This window comes from Homarus americanus, unplaced genomic scaffold, assembly GCF_018991925.1.
Source record: "Homarus americanus isolate GMGI-L3 unplaced genomic scaffold, GMGI_Hamer_2.0 scaffold6317, whole genome shotgun sequence".
In the NCBI taxonomy this organism is placed as follows: domain Eukaryota; kingdom Metazoa; phylum Arthropoda; class Malacostraca; order Decapoda; family Nephropidae; genus Homarus; species Homarus americanus.
In genome coordinates this window covers 4010358-4033685 of record NW_024730668.1, presented here as the reverse complement: position 1 = coordinate 4033685, position 23328 = coordinate 4010358, and the positions used below count along the sequence as shown (strand labels likewise).

General features: G+C 35.9%; 1 protein-coding gene across 2 annotated transcripts; it reads right to left on the bottom strand.

Moving 5' to 3' along the window:
* Positions 1–5583: 5583 nt before the first annotated feature.
* On the bottom strand, positions 5584–21812 carry LOC121867197 (afadin- and alpha-actinin-binding protein-like). Of its 2 annotated transcripts, XM_042367007.1 has the most exons (14): positions 21718–21812; positions 20368–20532; positions 18856–19035; positions 18378–18509; positions 14720–14788; positions 13882–14033; positions 13591–13732; positions 13100–13277; positions 12442–12558; positions 12101–12270; positions 10959–11066; positions 10259–10419; positions 9895–9940; positions 7315–7452 (listed from the first exon to the last, which is right to left on the bottom strand). In XM_042367007.1, the coding sequence occupies exons 2-13, from the start codon at positions 20530–20532 to the stop codon at positions 9901–9903; spliced, it is 1614 nt and encodes a 537-aa protein (XP_042222941.1). In that variant the 5' UTR covers positions 21718–21812; the 3' UTR covers positions 7315–7452; positions 9895–9900. The 2 variants fall into 2 exon arrangements, with proteins under 2 accessions (XP_042222940.1, XP_042222941.1); XM_042367006.1 differs by lacking the exon at positions 9895–9940 and having other exon boundaries at positions 5584–7452.
* Positions 21813–23328: the final 1516 nt, after the last annotated feature.

Genomic DNA, 23328 nt, shown 5'->3' with positions numbered 1-23328 from the left:
GCCAACAGTGCTTGACAGAGACGTGACCGATCGCCCAAGCGGCTAACGAGCCGATCAGTGGAGAAGAGGATAAAAGTAAAGTAAAAGAACTTAATTACAGTAATTGCTAAACTAAATAGAATACATTATTACAGTAGTACGCTGTACCGGTATTCCACCTTAGACCCCGGTGAAAAATGGCATTGAGGGTTAAGTTTTTATTACAAGGATACAAGTGAGCTTACAGTTCCATTACATCATCTCTCAATTTAGTAATGTGGTATATTGTAAGCAAGAAGCTCTATTCAAGTTCAGGAACTTGACAGTGCACTGCAATCAAAATAAAAAATAATGATCTTGCTGCTTCTGGTTTTAAATCTAGGTCTTATGGCATATAAATACAGATTAACTCCTTATCATATCACCCAAAGTGCAAATATGTAAATTTTACAATAAAAAAAATGCTCAAAATACACCATTTAGTGGGCAACTTTTCCATCATTAAATACAGTATTTTGGGTAATTTTTTTATGGAACTTATTGAAAACCTTGCATGAAATCAGCTGAGTCACACTGCCTTATGTAACTGACTGCAATGTTGACAAAACTAACCATAAAACACAAAGTTGACTAAAGTACTGCTGCTAAGGCACATATTTGGGTCTATGATACCAATTCATTATACATACAGTACAGGACTAGATATGAGATTCAAGTTGCAGCAAATACATATTTCTGACTAGTGGAAGGTATTTAATAAACATGGTACAGTACTTGTATGTGAAAAAAAAAGCGGACACATCACAAGAAAACATTCTTTATAAATAATGAGTCAACTACTGGACAGTACTGAACTCAACATACCCTACTGGATCCAACACCAGACCTATTGATACAATAGACCCTAACTCATTACTGATAACTGAAAACCTGGCATTCAGCTTCGACTTATGAAAACATGATGACTCAAGGAGCACAAGGTCTTCATTAAGGTCTTTTTATGTAATAAGTAGTGTACAACAATCTCTATTTCAAGTGCAGAATTAAAACACAGACAGTCTAAAGCTACACTTGGGTTACATTTGTTCACAAATTTTATGTATTTCTCCACATATCTCAGTACCTGCAATACATTTATGCCATACTTAAAATGGTAATTCTTTAGGACAATATCATAACCATTTTCCATAATGGTACAGTACCATGAATTCTTTTTAAAAAAGGCAAAAATAACCTACCAAATCTAACTTAACCTACCTGAACTAACATAACCTAACAAAATTATAAGATTGTTAGGATATGTTAGGTAGTTTGTTTGGTTACATCCGACCGGTCGATTTTCTTGCCAAAAAATTCATATAATTTAAAAAAAAATTAAATCTGTAAAATCCAAGTTTAATACCATTACAGGTTAAGCTCAGTGAGGAAATTTTTTCTCTGTAGTGTTTATACAAAACTGCCAGGTAATGAAGAAAAACTAATCATGATGCTGTCCTACATAATTACCCTTATAACTAACAATATGTAAGACTAAAATTATCAGTGACTAGATACTACAATACAGTACAGTACAATATTGCTTTGTGTTATATTTGTAAGTTATCAAGAATTCTGACCCTCATGAAGAATGACTGTCTGTCAATTGAAACTATTCAGTGTCCAATTACTTGGACTGTGACATTCACAAAATATAAATACAGTAATTAAAATATTGAAACAAATTAAAATTTTGCACAATGCTTAAAACTATCATAAAAAATCTACAGTATATATTATTTCGTTCCCTTCACTACTGCATTTACAGGGGCTCATCAGGTTTTGTGCAGTGTGGCAGTCCTGCGTTTGTTTACATTCGACAAAAGGAAACTCACAATACTAAACATACCGTACTGTGGAATCCAAGTAAAACAATATTAAAACAAATATCTCAAAGATAATGATTTGTCGAATGTTTATATGACAAGCCCCTGTAAATGCACTAGTGTAGTGGACTACTTATTTCAAGACATGGCTCCCTGCAACTCTTGGCTGTTTTCTAAAATTAAGATGCCGCTGAGGGGTTCGAGATTTGAGGACACAAATGAGATAAAGAAAAATGCGACAAAGATCATGTTGGCGATCCCAAAAACTGACTTTACAAAATGTTTCCAGCAATGGAACGACCGCTGGGCTAAGTGAGTTGAGTCCCAAGGGGCCTACTTTGAAGGGGATTAAAGTCTGAACTCAGTAAGTAAGCTTGTTTTTTTTTTCACCTGCTAAAGGTCGGGTATTTTTCGATCAGACCTCGTATATTGCATGAAGCAATATTCCAAATACTGACTAAGTACAATATTCCTTACATCTTCCACCTTTCAATAATTGGATGGTGTCTTCCTGGCATAGTGAGGGACTTTGATAAGTGGCAGTGTTTTATCTCTTGCATAGATCACCATGGAATATTTGTATACTGTATAATGAACTCCAACACATTATGGAGATTCTAAAATACAGTAGTGCCCTACAAACTATACTGTCCTAGAGCCACTCTTTGACTCTTTAAAATCTAGTTTAAAAGCTTGATGTCTAAATACACCAGCATGTGTGGTCTAGATATACAGTATTGATAACAGCAAAGCAAAATATATGATTCACTTTTCAAAGACAAGTGGGCCACTTTTAGAGAGCAGCTCTGATATTAATAATGACAAAGTTACTTTCTACGCATATAATCATGGGAATTTTACAATTGGAAATTAAACATGCACAGTTTATAATTCATTTCTACTAGAGTACTGTTTAACACTAGCACAGACTAACAAATACAAGAAGCACTAGTTACTTAATAAGGACTATACAACCCTTGGAAAGATTTGTTTTCCCAGGTTGTTTAAGAGGCATATACAGTACTGTACTAATTAAATGGAAGCATTAGTTATTAATAATCAGTGCCATACTATCATTATGCCATCTTTGCTGGAATAATATATTTATGCTAAGTGAAGAATGACACATGTCTCAGTATTAACAACAATATGAATGTTTATACTGTACAGCAGATACAAAAATCATTGCCATAATAGGAGTAAGACCTGGTCATAAACAGTCAAAGTACTGACGGATAAGAAAGTTCTCTCAGTTAGTAAGTCAGTCGGTCTAGTTTGGTATTTATAAAAGCAACAGGATTAGCTAAAAAAAATAACATTGACACAATATTATGGAGTCACCAAGATGAATGTTTTCCTTGCATATAAGCAGACACCTGTGCATACTAAGATTGTCATTCAAGTATTTCCAGAAGCTAGATCACTGCTTACCATCTGTGCATCAATACCCTAACTAACTGGAAGGTGTGGCACATATGAATAAGCTTACCCTAGCCGAGGCAGATTACTAATTACCAAACAATAACCAGGAGATGGATGTTGTTGGTTCAAACTAAATTTAGCTGGTGATTAAAAATGCACAAAAATCTATGCATGATTAACCTCACAAGAGGTGAAGGAAGATTTTTTGTTTATGTACAGTACTGTATCCTTTTACATCAAATGTGCCAAAAGGCATTTTTGACCTCTGACACTTTTTTCCAGTGAGGATACATATTCACAAGTTTTACCAAAATATTTGCAGCGGTACAGGAGTTAGGCACCAACTATGAAAAAGTTGCTAGACAATTTAATGACAAATCCAAGCCATAATTTGCCTTTTTTTCCAAAATGGGTGTATGGAAATGTAGGCAAGACTTGTGAATAAAGTAATATAATTTTGACAGTGATAGTTCTGTGCACTATAACATGCTCAACTAAAACCCCATTAGAATGGATAAAAATCAAAGTATAAATTGGTTTGCACCAGTTGGTAACATCAAATAGATAAACTATACGGTGAGTTTTAACAATATCCGGCTTACTGGCTTCTGTTGCATTACAACCAGACATGCAAAAACAATAAGTACTGTATAGTTGTGGTACACATTACTGCTGCTCTTTAGGGGTCCATACAAGTCAAAACACCTGCTGTGTCATTCATGCAAACATTCCCAACAACACACAACTGCTACACAAGTGCTGCATAGAAAACTGAAAACAGTTGCTAAAGCTTTCTTTATGTTTAATATAACAATTAAGTAAAACACATTAAGTTTTCCCTAATGGAACAAAAAAATAGATTTTGAGATTCTAAGTTCTTTTTTCACTTTGAAATATCTCTGATCCAAGGTGCCATAGCAACATGAAAATTAAATAATCAAGATTGTTTTTTTTAAGAAAAAGAAATACGGTATTTATCACATTTCATACTAAAGTACTGTAGGGTACATGAAAATATTTGTTCTTTTACTTTCTAATGCAGAAGTGTACTACTTAAACACTGATATTGCAGCACTAAAATTTATGTTTTTTGGGGGGGAGAGACACTCTACAGTTCACTCGAACTCCCCCCCCCCTCCCACACACACTTTTATACACTACTGTACTACTGTCAAAAGCTCTACTCTTATCTATCTCACTCTAATTTCACCTTTCTTTGTGCAACTAAGAAATTATCAATCTCTTTACTTGATACTGTGAACATACCTACATATATCACAAAACAAATATTTTTAAGTAATCATTTTATGGGACGAATAAAAAGAAGAATTAGAAAGACAAGACTGACACAGCTGGTGTGGATGAATTATAAAGAAACCTTAAAAACAAATATAATACATACCATATCTGTATTTTTATTCTTTGTGTAAACAGAAGGAACCTAATTCATGAATGATTGTCATGCCAATATACAGAATAGGTACACTATAATGCTTCCATCCTTAGGGGCATGTAGATTGTCAATAACAAATGGCGAAGGCAAATTGCGACTGAAGCCTTGAATAGCAAACATAATATTTTGCTGTGGTAATGTGAATATCAAATCCTATTCCAAGACTTAAAGACAAGTAGGCCCCCTTGAAGCATGGATGACCCCTTTGCTTAGTGTAAAAATATCCATAAATAAAGAAAATTATGAGGTTATTCTACATGCACAGTATATGCAACACAGAGCACATTTATGGGCTATAGAAAATTTTAAAATATTATGCTTCCTAAGATTGCTTGTCTTTGTTTGGGAAGTACTGCATGGATGCTTAAGTGGAGTTAATTGGTTGTTTGAAGGATACAAACAACATACACTAAAACAATAATCCATGGGTCCTGTGACAGCTGAGGGGTAAAAACTGGCACTGTCCACCATGAATAAACCACTTGTGATGACATTAACCCCAGCCTTCTTCACTCAAATGGTACTGGGCTCCCTGACCACTACAGAATGATACACCAAACTTATGGAGGACCAGCCACCAAAAATGCTATAAGCTTACAGTAGTATGGTCTAGTTGTGCAGGAAATGATGTCACAAAGGGCCATTCAGCAATGAGATAAAAATGCATCAATTAAGTTAAGACCAACACTGAGGATGAAATATGCAAGCCAGCAGGTAAGATGAGACTGCTGTGGAAAATTTAGCTAATTATTTCAAAGGTTTATAACAGCTGCCAAATAATAATAATAATAATAATAATAATAATAATAATAATAATAATAATAATAATAATAATAATAATAATAATAATAATAATAATAGCCCTGTAATAATAATAATAATAATAATAATAATAATAATAATAATAATAATAATAATAGCCCTGTAATAATAAAAAGGCTAAATGGAAGTTTGTATGAAGTGAATGAAACCTTACAGGAAAGTACATTATCAGGGTGATTCCGATCAGTGGCTTATGGTGGTGTTACAGCAGTAAGAATGAATGGATGATAATATGGTTAAAAAATAAATCTGTGTTTACACTTTGTTCCTGCAGTCTGCAATATAGCAGAAAGAGGCCGCAAGACTCCAAAGAAGTAACAAATAAAATAAAAATGGAAAAAGCCAGGCAGCATCAAATACTAGAGTCAATGATAGTACAGAAGGCCAAGATGGATGGAACATATTCTGGTGAACAGGAGTGTGCCAGAATCACAATGAAAAGGATAAAACAAAAATACAGTAAAACATGAGCTACTAGACTGCATAACTAATGAGAGAATTCAGTTCCCACGGTGAGAGATGGATGACAAGGCATAATTTGTCCAACACAATTTGTTCATAAATACCAGAAGCTTCATGCCACCACCAAAGAAATAAGAACCCATAATTCTGTACTGCATTACAGTATTAACCAAAGATGCAGTTCCTGACTGTAAAGAAAAGTACACAATGTACCTCCATAAAAATCTGAAACCTGAAAGACAAATACATATATGAAATAATGGAGCCTAAAACTGATAAGTAATACTGATTGATAGCACTAAACCACATTAACTGAAAATGGATAATGTAAGAAAACTATTTATTCTAGTAAAAATCAAAATACAATTTTGATGTCAGTATTTATAAAATGTTTTACCATTCAACCTTTCTACAGTACCACAACATATTACCATAAATCTACTGTGCATTATGCATGTTTGTGCTATTGATATATTATATATCACTCAAGATTTAAAAATACTGTAAGACATATCCGATATTTTTACAATTACCTGTGAATATAACTTACCTTGACTCCATATCCACCACATTAATTGTAAACCATTATACATCACTGTTTACTATTAATTCCTAAACTTTAATTTCACTTATGATTGAATAGATTTCTTTGTCACTTTTTTGTGCATTCTTTTCATATAATCCCCCATAGCACCGACATCTTGACTACTTCTCCTACTACCAGATAAACTGCCTGGGGCACTATCATGAAATGACAAGACACTTCTAAGGAGTGGCTTTTGTTGGGTTATTTCTTCATATGAAGGAGGAGTGTCACAATGAGAGTCAGGAGTTTGCTCATCCCTTTGATTAATTTGGGCCATTAATTTCATGAGGTCTTTCTCAAGAGTAATAAGCGCTCTATTTCCTCCATCATCTTGGTCTTCCACATAGTTATCAACATTACTTTCATCATCATATTGATCTTCTTGAGAATATTTCTCATCACTCATATAAACAGAAGTCACTATACTTCTGGTTGATCTAGGCGACCTTGGGTATACACCGTGGAGCAACGCTTCTTCTTGATTATGTGCAGGTGATGCACTGAGGCCTTCTTTAGTGACACTGTGGAGTGGGAAATTTGCTTTTACTGTGCGTAAAAAAGATTCTCCTTCTCTTCTTGATGGAAAGCAAAGGGATTCACCTTTACTGCTTCCTTGTCCACCATCTTTTGACAGGTCACCACGGCTCTGACTTCTGCTTCTATACAGTGGAGTGGCTGTACCTGAAAGCGGTCTACGTTTCATTCTTTCCAAGGTGCGTGGACGAGAGAGAGGAGGACGGAGTTTGTTGGAGCCTCTATCACTTGTGGCATGTTCCTGGACTTCACTTTGTCGTGGAACAGACGATGCTCTACTTACTGGAGCAGATTTCAGACGATATATGGAGGCCTTCTGACTTGAAACAGTACTGAAAGCATTTTTAAATTAAGTAAGGCATTTTTAACCAGCACTGAAGGCCATATGACTAAATAGCAATGAAATACTGAAATAGTGTTAATATTACTACCTACAGGATCTGCACCAGCAAGAATGACTTTGAAACAACTGAAGAATATACAACTGAGAGAAGCTGTTTGTAAGTGATATGTGCAGCACCATTCAAGTGGTGTTGGTGTTTATGATGAGCTTCAGTCTACTGCCAAAATACTCACAAAACCTTCATGTACTGTATTCCTAGTTTTGTTGCCAGCAGTGGGTAGCTATGGCATTTACAGAAAAAGCACAGCATTGTAAAGAAAAAAATCTATAGTGAGGCTGTAGGCATAATTTTAATGTATGGAGCCATTCAGAGAAAACTAAACAATGTAATGAATGAAACAGAACTGTGCTTAGCCCAGGTGTATAATGCTGCCAAAATTGGGAAATACTGGAGGTCTTTGCCAGAAAACACTCAGACTGTGAAGATTGATGAGACAACTACAGTGACCCCTCGGTTAACGAACTCAATCCGTTCCAGAAGGTCGTTCGTTAACCGAAAAGTTCGTTAACCGAAACCATTGTTTCAATGGGTTTTTGGGTAATTGGTTCCAGCTCACCGAAAATTTCCTAAATTCAACAAAAATGGTAGAAAAGTTCACTTACTTTGAGGTGTGTATGTAGAAGGCTGGATGATGATGATGATGATGATGATGATGATGGATTTAGAATGGGGGTGGAGGAGAAGGAAGAAGAGAAGGCATTCGGTGGAAGAGAAGTCACCCCATGGCGCCATTTCACCCATAAAATTTTAGCTCTCTTGGTGTAATTCAAGATTATTTTCTTTAAATCAACACTGCACTGCATTATATATTGTCAATACGTAAAATATATTTCAAAATGACCAATAATTTGCTTGGAAACACAGAAAAAAGCGTTTAGTTGAAGAGAGTCTCAAGCAAGATGTTACCTCCAGTGAAAACAGAGAGAGACTAACGCCTGTTTGCTGTGTTAAGAGGCTGGATGCCACGCATTAAACTAGTCACTTTACCTTCAATTATGTTCAATAATTGTTAAAATGACTAAAAAATTGAAAATTAAACTTTTAAAATTATTAAATAGTATAAACTTCTTGATATTTACTAAAATAGTAAGGAATTTAAGCCCTAGAACCGATTAATGTATTGGCGGACTGATACTAAAGCTGGTTGCCTGGTCAGTGCAAGCGAAAACATGTTGAGGTCGGTTCGTAAGAAATTCGTTAACCGAATTTTTGTTCGTTAACCGAATTGAAGATCCTTATGGAAGGCAGTTCGTTAACCGAAATTTCGTTAACCGAGGCGTTCGTTAAACGAGGGGTCACTGTATAGGCAGAAAGAAGAGAAAGAAAGGCTGGTATTCTCTGTTCACTGTGCAAATGTTGATGACTGCCTTTGACTAAAGTCAGTAATATGGGAAAAGAAAATAATTTATTAAGCTTCATTTAAAAATTTTCATTAAGTCTCATTTTAAGAGGTTTATTATTCTTTACTACTTGTGTAATGTTTTTTTTTTTTTCAGATAGTCTGGAATTTTAGGTAACTCAGACTACCCCCTTCCACATTTAGTCTGGTCTAGAAAGGTTTAACAGTACAGTACTCTATATACATGGTAATAATGGATAATAGATGACAAGAAGCATTTTCATTATCTGGAGGTGGATGTGTTAGTGAGTGGAACAATTAAGTTTGAATTGAATTACAGAGTAGAGGAAGGAAAAACACAACAGATTACAGTAAATACATTTTTTTTAGAGATATAAAATCATGTCAAAAGAGGCAAAAAATGGGGATGTACTGTAGAGTATTGGAGAATCACAAAGTTAATATTATGACTGTATAAGGTAGTAAAGCCTGGAATTCTGGATGCAGGAGGAAGGAACTTTGGCTTAAAAATATGTCTGATCGCAATATGGGGGTGATCAGGATGCAGAGAGTAATAAGTACAATAAGAAAAACAAGTTGAGGAAAAGAGAAAAGAAGGGGGTGAGGAGGAGACAAACACCTGACCAATGTCTGCTAAGGTAGTACAGACATAATGATAGAATGGGAAGGGAAATATTGGCAAGAAGACTGAATAATTCAAATAGATTGTAGGAGGCAGAGAAGAAGACCAAGGAGATGGAAACAATAGGTAATGGACCCACTAGAAGTGAGACGGATAGAAGCAGTAGAATATGTGAATGAGAGGAGAGCTTGGTGGTGCATAGCTTTGGGGATTTTACATCATATAAATGAATGGATGACAACAGGTAAACAGAAAGGCTAACTTTGCTCTCAATTCCAGTCACCTTACAGTACAGAGAGAGAGTGTCTATAAGACCAGTAAGTGTGTAAAACATTGTTAAAACATTAAAGAATTATCTAACCCTTACTCCACCTTCACAGCAACTTACCATTATTCAAAGTCTTCTGGAAGATCCTTGTCCCTTTTTAGAATCACTAAAACAAAGGAGAAAACGAACAAGGCTTTTATTAGTATACGGATCATAATACTGCACTTGCAGGATCACTGGAGTATTGTTAGTATCTCAAACCAAGTACTGTACTGTGCAAATCTTGTACTTCAGTGTGCTGTTATTACTGTACCTACCATCCTTACTATTATTAATATAACTCAAATGTGTTACATGCTCAATCAAAACCAATACAATATTCAAAGGAGCTACACATTAAGGACAATATTTTTGGCAAAATGAGTTACATGCACAACCAAATCTAAATTAGTCCAGAAACTTTTCCCAAATACTTAGGACTTACTGTTGCTGTTTTGGGAGTCTTGTGGGGCCCAAAACAACAGGTGAACCCTGGACAAAAGTGACATTGCCTCGTGGAGAAGTAATGTTTGGCATTGCCACAATGCGCTGAGGGGAATCAAATACCTCACCAATACTCCCACTAGATAAGCTGCAACCACTCTCCTGAAAAATTATATATGTATAGTCTTTGATATATATAACTAAACAATTACATAGTACATAGATAATGTATAAGAAAATAAATGTAATGTTTAAAATTACTATTAGAATTACTTTTATGTAAATTCTGAGGTACAGTAAATTCCTCCCAAAGACAAATTTTAGAAATGAATTTGCTTGGATAAAGTCAAGATGTTCTCACTAAAAGTTATGAGAAGACATGGTCCTCTTATGTAATTGGTTGGTTCACCATGAAAAATTTAGTAAAACTGCATGGGTTGATTTTCATTGGGTTGGGTACTGAAATGTATGGCTTTTGTGGTAACATGTCCCTTATTTGTGTAATGTTTATTTAATATGTTTTTAGCTTTTAAATTAAAAAAGTCTGCTTCAGCGAGTCAGATAAGGGACCTTTAATCCCATAGAACATTTGAAAAGGCTAAGAGAACGACAAAATTGACCTACAAAAAGTAAATGCATATACCCAAGAATTTACTGTAATTATAAAAGTATATGCTTGACTCATGTAGTGCAACACTTACATTACCACTTGTTGCCATATCATTACACATGTCATTCAACGTTGATGGCAGATCCTGGAGAAACTGTCGCCTCAGCAGCTCCACCTTCTCTGCCTCAAATGTTGCTTTCTGGTGGAGATAAAATGCTGAACAATTCTACGTAAAGAGCAACAGAAAAGCTTCATATACCACATGTCTAGATGGTATATACAGTATACTGTACTATGGACAAAAGTAACATAAATGAATGGAACACTCTAAATATACACAAAAATGAATGAATCTAAAGTTTTAAACGTCTTGCAAGTAATATGCAAAATGATCCCAGACACCTGTCTGGATATTTGAGAAAAACATGTAGAAAGTTATTATATACAGGAATTGGTTGGCCATAATGTACACTGTATCTCTGTTTACACACTTGACAAGTTCCAAGTATCTATTTGGAAAGAGGAGAAAAGGTAAAAGGACAAGCTGGCTGCCTGTACTCTGAACACAAAATTTTTCCAACAGTTTAGTCATTTTCAAAACGTGTCTCAATATCATATACATTTACAAAATTTTGGCAGAGGAAAGCGTGGGTGATTTACTTCATTATAAATGGGACTGATCCAAATGGAAGAATACCTGTACATATTATCTTTGTGTGAGATGTGTGCAACTAGCATGAAAACTGTGATGATATACTGTGTGTCAGTGAAAAATGGGTAGTTAAAGAGGATGACATACACAGGTTAAGTGAGCTGAAATGGGAATGGCAAGGGTCGATGTAAAATGTGACACTGAAACCACAGGTGAAGTTTTGCATACAGGAAGTATGCAGAGATGGTTTGGGCATGAAAAGAGAATGGAGAAGACCAATTGGGTCAAGAAATACATGAGTCTGAATGTGGAGGAGAGGAGAGCCAGGAGTAGGACAAGAATAACATGGGAAGAAGTTATAAGAAATTACTTCGATGTTAAGAACCTGACAAGAGAGGCTGCAAGAGACTGCACAGCATGGAGAATTGCTGTCAAGAGAGGCTGCAAGAGACTGCACAGCATGGAGAATTGCTGTCAAGTAATCATTGCTAACCCAAGTAAACATTGAAAATGGCCATAAAATGATGATGGTGAGATGATACTTTATGATTCAAAACACTACTGAGACTACTACTACTCACTTCTCTGTTGAGTCTGATAGCTGCTTCTGTGAATGACTGTCTTTCTTCCCGTAGTAATATTTTTTCTTTCATCAAATCTTCCTTCTCTTTCTCTAAAGTTGCTCTCTCCTCCACACACTCGCCATCCTTGATGAATGTCAGGTCCTTTTCTTTAATGTCACCTTCGTCACCTGAGATCATTGCAGAAAGATAAATCAGAGCAAAATATATGTCATTTTTCTCTCTAGTTTTCTCTGTCACTATCTGTCTCTCTTTCTAACTCTTACTTTCTCTCTTTGTAACTCCCACTCTCTCTCTAGCTTTCTCTTTGTAATTCACTTTCTCTCACTCTCTCACCATACCTTTGTGGACTAAGATGTGGAAGTAGTTCAGCTCATCTTTGCTTTTTGCTAACTGTTTTTGCAACTTATTAATTTCTTGATTCAGTTCCTCTTTGACATCTTCATCTGCTTTTTTGCCTACAAAGAAAAAATTGCAGATTAGACCTTATTTCCAATTTTCATCCAGCCACTACTAAATAAGGTGACCAAAGTTTACCAAACCTCACCACTATGATACCCAAAAACAATACATCCTAGATATGAAGCAATATGGTTGAAGTGTTTCTGAGACACTATTTCAAGAACTAGCATATTTCTAAATGATCATAAAGTGCCGACATCGCCTTCAAACAATACAACAAACCAAATGCTGACATGACAAATGCAAGTTAAAGTGGATACAAGTTGGTCTGTTTTGGTGAAATACTGTATAGAAACCAATAGTTCCAAGAGTAGTTGCCAGGGTTAACATTACCCTAAGACAGTAAATTTAACAGCAACATGACAAGACATCAAGACATATTTTAAAGTTTCTACTGAGGAGCTGTTGAGAAATTACCTGAGTGTACAGGTCCAGTACTTCCATAAACAGTCTCAAATTAGGAATAAAAAACAATAGTGGGACAATAAATAACTAGAAACTGAAACTGCCATTTTTTGTGGGTATTGGTACACTCACTTTTCTCTTCACATATCTGTACAACAGTCTTGAGGTGGAGATCAAAAGTTTGCTGAAGTTGATCACGGAAAGCTGGGAACTCGAGATTAAACACTGGCTCATCCAGACTATCTGCACTTAACATGGACGATGTCGTGGAAGCGTTCATATCTCCTTCTGTTGGTAAATTATTCTCAATCTGAAAATAACATTGGTTTTTACTTTTTAAGAAAATTACTGGATATATCCCATACTGTATTAAAAAACTATACAGTATTTACAATTACAATTTCACATACATGATCATTATCTGACATCTTCATCCAGAATACTCAATTACTTAAAGTAAAAATAAATTATGAAGAATATTAAATCAGGTTTAACACACCAGGATATGGGAAAATTATAGTGTACTGTATTGAGATCATCTTGTGGTATGGCAAACCATTTCTGAATAAATTCTAATTTCTTGAACAGCATCAAAATATCATACAGATTACCCAAAGACTTACTTTACAATATTTGGAGACAAGTTTGAACAGTTGAGAAGAGACTGTAGAGAGGAAGGATTTGAGCTGATCATTTTCGTCGTTGAGCTGCCCTACCCAAGCCTCGTACTGGCTCAGTACCCGACGATGCAAATCCTCTTCATATCTAGTGTTACAGCCCAGATAATCACATTAGAATTACTTGTCACAGTCCATAATACAATCGTTAACTTCATCAAGACGTGGGCTATCAATCTACAACCAATAGCTGATGCAAGAATACATATATACAAGAACAACAAAGCCTACACTAACCGAGCATTTGAAGCTTCTGTTTTCCATTTTGCTCTTGAGCGGTTGGGTCTTGAGAGTGCACTGGAAACTGCCATGCCTGGAGGCCGTGAATCTGATGAACGGTCACCAGATACCAGTCGGTGGAGGCGTTCACGAAGACGGTTGTTCTCAGTCTGTCGGTAAAGGAAGGAGTACGTGCTACATTCCCAACACTCGACAAAATTACTTACTATTCAAAAGGTCCTGAAACTCAGTATGTAGTAATAACTTGCATTAACTAAGCTATGCAAAATAATCATCTATTTATCTTTTCTTGTTTAAGTTTATGCTTTCCTTACAATGCCATAGTTTTATGCACTTATCCTCTTGTAGTGAGTGATGACTTTTACAGCATAGATAAACACTGATCAGTTTGTCTACTTGTTTATTTATCTACCTATACTGTACAGTATAAGCCAGACGATATGTGAGTAAACTCTGGGCTGACAGGGAAAGTATCCACAAACAGAAAAATCCCATATCTTTTGTATAAGGGATTATAGCACTGTTAATTCCTCATTTCAATTTTGCAATTTTTGGTTATACTGTAATATTTCCAACTGTTTCAGCCCTTACCAGTCACTTTCTATTTACATCCTGTACAACTCTCCCTATTATCTGCTCATCTTTAAGGGTTTCTGTATACCTTGATTCACTATATGCAAAAGCAAAAGAAGAGGTATCAGATTGATAGACAGGCTTCTAGATCTTGGTTAATTGACAACTTATGACTCACAGATATGGATCATTTCCCCTATCTCTCTCTCTCTCTCTATAATCATTCGCTTTAATATGTATGGCTTAAAACCACATACAGCACCTCTTTCTTGCGGAGTTCGTGGTGGTGATGGGCCTCTCGCTGCTGCATCACACTAGTCAGTTTCCGCACCTGTGTACACAAAATTATGTACTGTACTGTATACTAAATGATTCTAAAATACTTAAACCTTTGTAGTTTTTCAAAAGTATAAAAACAATAATGATAAGAGTGAAAATAACAGAAGACCCTTTGGATATATAAAGCAAAAGAAATGAAAAGTATGTGTTTAAAATCTTAACAACTGATAGAGGGTTGACTAAGGACATGTTCATAAGGATATGAAAATTTAAAAAAAATTATATACTGTACACCATCTAATTATCTCAGGGTACAGGTAATTGAAATATTCCCTGACTAAGGCAGGACTCTCGAAAGATTATCAACAAGACTAATATCCAGTTAGTACAGTTCTGGGTTTGAGCCTCAGTTATAGAATATTTTTCTTACAAGTATTTGAAAGACACAAATAGATATAAAAGAACGGAATGAGGGAAAATTTTACCATTAAAAAGTCAGATAAAAAAAACAATAAACAGATTTCTTGGAACATTTGTTCATGGTCAACAAATCAATGTGCTTATCTTGGTAACTATGACTGTAAAACTCAGGTGATACTGAAAATTTTAATTTACTCTGGCCAAGAAACATTATATCTTTATAAATAACACTACTGTAATGTGCTTCACTTCATACTACAGTATCTTACAAAATATATTTTCTTGAATAACACAAGTCAAAAAACTATTTTGTCCCTTCCATTTTACTGGAAGATTTCATCAGCTGACTTGGTGTAGCACATTTAACCATGGTGGTTAAATGTGCTACACCATGACTTACACACACAAAAAAATGCCCTTTTAAATGTTTTTATCTTGTCCTCATAAACATAAATCATTAACACTTGTGAAAAGAAATTTATCTATAAGTACTGAGTGTTTGCCAAATTACATATTACAGTACAGGTATTGTACATGAGAAATGTCCAGTGCTTCTTGAACCTAAGAAAACTAACTTTAGTGCAGTATCTTAATATGTGTTAAAATAATTCACAGTGAATATGTTTTTCATTAGTGAGTTTTGAATTTGATTTAACCACTATAGACAAGGAGTTATGCATTAAATATTTCATCACAACAGCAAAGGAGGTTAGTCTGGAGAAAGAATCTTTACAATACTGTAGTTATGTTTCACTCTGCACAGAGAGCCAAGAGGTGGATAATCTGACTACGTGTAGACTACCAAAAACTAAATAGTATAGTACTGTACAGTACAACTAAAATAACATGGCATAAATCTTTTGATGGTGGCAACAGTAAATGGAAACATGCACATTTTATACTTATCAATTTATGAAGAAATAAAATTAAATAATATGGCTTGAATGGATATCACTTGGGGAACTAAATATTAGTTGTGAAAAAAGTTCTTTGAACATAATGACCCATTAAAGGCACTGTGGATACAGCAAACTGAAAACTCTCGCTCTCTTTCCCTTTTTGTTACACAAGGAGGCAACGTGGCCAGCACTGAGCTTGACCACTTACATTTCTCCAGCTGCAAAGCAAGGTACCCATTCACAGCTGAGTGTCCTGGTAGAGAACTATTGATCATTTGAAGGAGGCAAGTACTATATCCACATGGCCACTGTACCCCTTGAACAATAATTAAATTTCAGTAAAACTGAAGTCATGGTAAACAGATCATAAGAAGTACTGTAGAGGTTTGTATTTTTTCATCAATGATAGCAAACCATTGGCAAAGCATCAACAAGTAAAAGAAAAACTTAAACAAAAAGACTAGTTACCAAAGATTAGTGCTAAAGCACAATATTAAAAAAAAAATTGTATGACATTGTTCTAGTGTCAAAATTTCATAATTCTAAAATTAAAACATTGACAAAGAAAAGTTACCCCAAACTAAAAAAAATTAGATAATTATAGACTGAAAATAAAATTTCCAGTGTTGGAAAGCCAAATGTTGCATTTCAGTTCAGAGCCAAACTAATACTGTTGTCTTTAACTTACACAGGTTCAGCACCCAGAGGCAGAACTTCCTCCCTTGGCATTTATAAATCTTCCCTCCCTCGGTCATATTTCACATCCTGAAGGCTAATGCACTGTTGTGAGGTAATTTACATGGACTTCAGTCAAAACACAATCAAATCAGATAACCAATGCATTTGCCCTTGGTCAAAGACAAACACACAAGGGTCTTATTTGTCAACAATACCCAAGATTCACAATTCTTATCAATCATGAGGTATAAGGAAAGTTTTCTATGCAGGGAGTTAATGTGTGAGGAGCCTGTCCTATGCATCTTCTCATTTGCAACTACAGTCGACCCTCGTTAATTCGGACCCCTTTAATCCGGATTTCGGATAATTCGGACAAAATCTGAACGAACTTTTTTTTTTTTTTTTTTTTTAGATTTGTAGGAATATTACCTACGCGGACCTTAAGCTAAAATGCTGGTCCACCCACTGCTGGGATAAAACACCAGCGTCTTTTTGGTTAAATGTAACATCTCCACCACTAGTGTGGGGGGGGGGGATGCATCTTTTAGCTTCAGACATGAAAAATATTTACTATTTACTGCCAGTAAACAATGGAAACGTAAAATATGTACCAATTAGTAATGAAAAGTTGTGCAGTTTCTTCAGCAAATGAAGCTCACCAACTTACAATAGGCTAAATTACCTTACAACGTGTTTTCAGTAGTCTATGTTGAAGTTCTTAGCACAGGCTAACTTATCATATCATATACGGTATCACAGTTCTCATTGATCTACAAAAAATACCGGTAATAAAAACCTTTTTGATATTTCACACTTAATATAATACCCGGTAATCTACTTCAACCTCCTATTGTTTACAACGACGCATGACGCACCACCAGCTGTTGAGTATCAGCTAGACGGCACACGTGTTTTTCGAATCGTTTTCAGTTAAAAAACTGTTACATCACATGTATATTTTACCTTAACTGTGACCTGAATGAATATATTTTCGGAAATAAATAGTAGTTTTGCTGAAAGGTGATGTATTTTAATGTAAAATAGGATAAAATACATGACGAAAACAAAAGACTTTACCTAAGCTTCCGATGTTCTTGAGATGTTATTCGTTTTTTTACTAGTTTTCAGTTAAAATACTGTTATATTACAATGATATTCTATTCATACTGTGCTTGATATAATACATTCACGGAAATGTAATATTTTTGCTGAAATGACGTACGTATTACAGTGGAAAGTGGGATAAAATCGTGACGAAAACAATGACTTTGAAATATAATGCAATATTAACCCCTAAATCGGATAATTCGGACAATCGGCTAAAACAGACACCCTTACCCCCCTATTAGTCTGAATTAACGAGGGTCGACTGTACTGTATTTTTTCTCTCCTTGGCAACATCTTTGAATATAACTACAGCCTGTTTCAAGACCCAGGTCAACTTATCCTCTTCTACGTGTATAAAAAAAATCATAGCCATACTACTGTATAAACAATTTAACACTATCTTTTCATTAAAGATAATCACAATTTGTTTAAAGAGGTTTTACTGTACATGTAAATTTAAGTGTCAAAGTGTTCACACTTACAAAAATATGACAAAAGTAAAACCAGGGACAATTAAATGTTACTACAGTACTGTACCTCCTCTTTTTCTGTCTTCAGCTTGGTGGAGAGAGTTTTACTGATGGATATGGCCTGCCTCTCTCTCTCTTGGGCATCACACACCAGTCTCTCTTTCTCCTCCACGCTCCCTCGTAGATCTCGTATGTTGTTCTGTTGTAGCACCAAACTTATAGACATGTCATTACTTGTAGTTAGCAATCTTAAAATTATGCTAAAACAGAATGAGCAATTTTAAGTGATGCTAACAACACACATTACAGGTCTGGATCCCCAAATTGTATGTGAGTACCTGTATATATATCCAGTCATGGCTCCTACAGACTCACTACAATTTTGATCATCATATTTTTGTCATATCTTCAGTTATGTCTTCATGCCCCAAATAAAAGACTACCAAGGTAATCCCTCCCAGAAAACGGAGAAGTCTGGCATGAATGAGTCCAGTATTGAGAGGGTTTACTGTATAAATTTCGTTTAGCATTTTCCAGTACAGTACCTGGAAGTGGTTGAGATCAGCAACATCTCTTTTCCTCTGGTCGTGAAGGGTGTTGCTGTCACGAACAGATGAACGGTACAGCTGCGTTATCTCCCAGCAGGCATTCACAAGAGCTACTAAGTTAACCCTCTGGCTGCCTGTCTCAATGAGTGGACAATTAAGACCCATTCCTTGTAGCTCCTGTAAGAAAGTTTGTCAATCATTAAAATTACCACTAACAAAATAATTGTTCCATATGATATGGTATCCCAGTACTGTGGTGTGCGCTGACCCGGTCATCATTCAAGTAAGCTGTTGTCCAAAACACCTTATTCCGCTATCGGAGACCACAGTCAGGAATGCGATCACCCCACAAATATTGGTAAGTCAGACTTCTCAACCCTTGCCACTTGCCCTGACAACAAGATGCAGGTCACAGCAGTTGCTCTTCTCTTAGTTACAAGTCTAACCAGTCAAGGCACACATAACTCCTCTACTGTTTTATTGTTTGTTATTAACTGGTATGTATTATATTTGCTTATCTTAGGTATGAGGTTATGAGCTTTTGCTATGCCTTATGATTTTGCTCTGTTAAATGTATGAAGTTTTAGCAATTAACATTTCAATACTTCTAGTGCTGTGACAGCATCTTGTTTTTGTAAGGTGCTTACAGTAATGCACCCAATGTTATACTGTAATTAATTTCATTTCACATGCTGAGTTTTTAATGTTGATGCTATTGTTCATTATTTTGTGTGTTTTAGATTTGATGATGACAAGATATATTGTTGAACTGTCACCAAATTAATATGTTGCGATTTATCCACACGTTGGTGCTGTGAGAACTGTAGCAAGGGAATGGGGACTACTTGCTCACCCTGTATATATACAGTACTATATACTGTAAATATCCCTCTCATTTATCCCTGATTAAGTGGCAATCCACAGGCAAAAATAACCCAATTTGATAGTTAACTGAGGATTCTCCTGCCTTTGCATGGGTGATGCAGTTGCTGCAGTCCACCACTACTCCCACTTGGTCTCCCACCTTGATTACCACCATACACAATATTTTTCAATCACAGTACAGTATAATATATAATTAAGGACAATACTCTAAGCTCAGACAGTGAATGAGGTACATTACAGTGGATTCTGACAGGACACAAGTCAAAGATGTAAACCTCATATCAAATCATGGAAAACTCAGTATCATGACAATGAATAAAAGCACAATGGTCACAAACAGTAAATCAGAGATAACTTAATTCATCATTGAGGAATCACGAATAACTGTGGCAATACTGCATAATGTACTGCACAGAGAATGCCGCTGCAAATATTCAAAACTGCAAACATCAAACCTGCAAATGTTGATGGTTTACTGTTTCCTTACACCTCAATTGACAAATTAGTTCCAACCCAAAGTGAGTCTGTCTAAGGCACTGCCAACTTAAATATACTGAATATGTTATAACATGATGAAGCCATCAACTTTAAATGTATATAAGATAACACTAGCATCACACTTACCTGTGACAAGTACACAACAGCACTTGGCAAGTTTGCTGTGGTACAGAAATATGGGAGTGACTCCATTGCTGATGAGTTTCTCTGTGTCTTTGCATCTTCAGCTTCCTTAGCATCACTCACTGACACCCAGTAACTCAACTGACCTCTCCTTATTTTCTCACCCATCTGCAATACATCAATTTAGAATCTTTATTCTTAAATATCAAATAAGTACTATACTCTATTGTTAAAGGATATACAGGAAGATTTTTATCCGAGAACCCTAAATAGTCCCCATACACTAAAAACTTTAACAGTTAGGTACCTAATGTTTTGTGAAAATGTAGCCTTATGTTTCATGTTCTGATATGATAATCATTTCTTGGAAAATTATTCATTTGGTAGATAATTAGACGCCTAAGCGTGCACTACTTTGTCCTCTCTGCGGCAATATGGCAGAGATGCCGCAACCCCTGATGTAAACAGCCAATCATATTGACAAATTTCAAAACACTCCGCCACTCTCTCTGCCGCACTCCGATCAATGCCAGTGTACGTTTATGAGCTGCACAGTCTGGGCAGCTGTTCTCACGTTCACAAAAAACATAAAATTACACCATATCAAAGTTCTTTCTGTTTAATATGCCAGGGGGTCCAGGGGGGAAAAGCCCCATAGCTAGGAAGTTTGGTAAGGTTACGTAGGTTTCTTTGGTTTGGTTGGTGAGGTCTTCTAACAATGCTTCTGCTGCTTGTTTTTCTTATCAACTAAGGTTAGGTTTAATTTAGAAATAACCATTTTTTTACACATTTGCGCAAACTATGAAAGCATCCACTATAAAACACAATAAAATTGCAGCATTTTTAAATCGTTCCCTATGGAAAATTGGCAGAGGGTCAGTAATCAATAATTACCCCTAAGCCTTTACCCAAATAAATATAATAAATTTCTAAGATACCTGATACAGTGATAAAATTGCAGTTTTGGCCAATATGCCTTAGTAGTTTAGAAATTAGTTTATCCTGTGTAGCTTGGTGTGATTTAATCGAATTTGACCTTTATTTTGGGGGGAAGTACCCGTTATTGTCCCCCCCCCCCCTAACAAAATAAATATTAAAAAACTTATTTCTGACATAATTATTCTTTGCCACCTGGTTGAAATGGGGTTAGAAATACTCCAAATAAGGAGATCTAAAGGTTAGGGATGGTTAAGAACAGTGTGATTCAATGGGCAAACAGGCACATCAACAACAATTACAGAGCACACAGCTTGTTAACTGCCTTAATTATTATCTCCCTCTATATAACTTCACACAAACCAATATTCATCAACAACAAAACTCATAAGGAGCCACCAATCAGCCAGGACTTGCCTCATGTTTCGATTATAAAGGAGTTATTAGAGAGCGGTGGTCGCGGCCGAGTGTCCTGGAAGACTGAGTATTTTTGTTTACCTCCAGCGGTCTGGTCCAGGTCCACCACCCGACACCGAACCCCTGAACCCGGTCCCTATAACGGCACCGAACCCCTGAACCCGGTCCCTATAACGGTGCCACATATCATAGTCTAGTCCAGGTCCAGTACCCGACACCGAACCCCTGAACCCGGTCCCTATAACGGTGCCACATATCATAGTCTGGTCCAGGTCCAGCACCCGACACCGAACCCCTGAACCCGGTCCCTATAACGATGCCACATATCATAGTCTGGTCCAGGTCCAGCACCCGACACCGAACCCCTGAACCCGGTCCCTATAACGGTGCCACATATCATAGTCTGGTCCAGGTCCAGCACCCGACACCGAACCCCTGAACCCGGTCCCTATAACGATTATCATAGTATAGCCTAGTTTATTATAAATAATTATCTGATACATTATTATTACCTATTTTTATACTAATTTATCTGATTAATGTTTCTTAGTTATTTTGCATATATTAAATTACACAACTAATTGCCTCAAGAAGGAATTAAATACTTTATATCCAAAAATCCTTTGCATTTTATTATAAACTTTTGTATGCCAATAACGAGTCATTTAGCTTATATAGATTTGTTGGGTGTTACTAGACTCATGCTCCACATCTGGGGTTTGGTTCCCAGTGGTACATAATGGCAGTAGATAGAGTTAAGTTTGACCAACTTGGCGCCGTGTGTCACCGAGTTGACCAAATTCTCTCAATCTACCTTCAGCTAACACAAAATATTATATTTAGAATTGAATATACATATAGATTAGGAAAGTTATTTTGATAGCATTGTAAAGTTGGCGACTCCACCTTGATGTATATTAAAATCATGGACACCGTATTCAAAAGCCAGTACAAGTATACAGTATGTACGATTTAGTTACGGTGTTAATTTTTATGTTATGTTATATGGAGATAACATAATGAGGCGAAGGAACATCTGAGAATAAAAACAAATTGATACAGGGGCGGATCCAGGGGGTCCGGACCCGCCTTTTCAGCGGAAAATTCCAATACCTTTTCTTTAATGCGGTATTGTACTCAGGCTTTTTGCATAATGAAAAGTAATTACTGTTGACCTCAGAATATCTCTTAATATCAAGTGCACATGGCTTCAAAATGGCCTCGGTATGCCCATGATATTGGTGATTAAAAAAAAATATTCAGGGGGCTTAAAGAGCCCCCCCGATAGGTGGGGCCACTGTGCTTGCTATATTCCCCCATCCACACCTTCTGACCCCCCCTTTTGATATTCCTGGATCCGCCCATGATAAAAACATTAAATGAGGAAAAGTAAACTATGGAGAGAAAGTGACGATTTTTAAATTTGTCATTAATCACCAATGCATACAGTCATAGGTCATATATACGGTATAACTAACAATAAATACGGTAGTGACCAAGGGTAAGGAAAATAGCGCAGGAATAAAATACTGCAATGTTTACCATACTGTAAACCAAGAATCATATATAAAGGAATAGTGGTGGAAATTTAAGGAAATCATTGATGCAGCA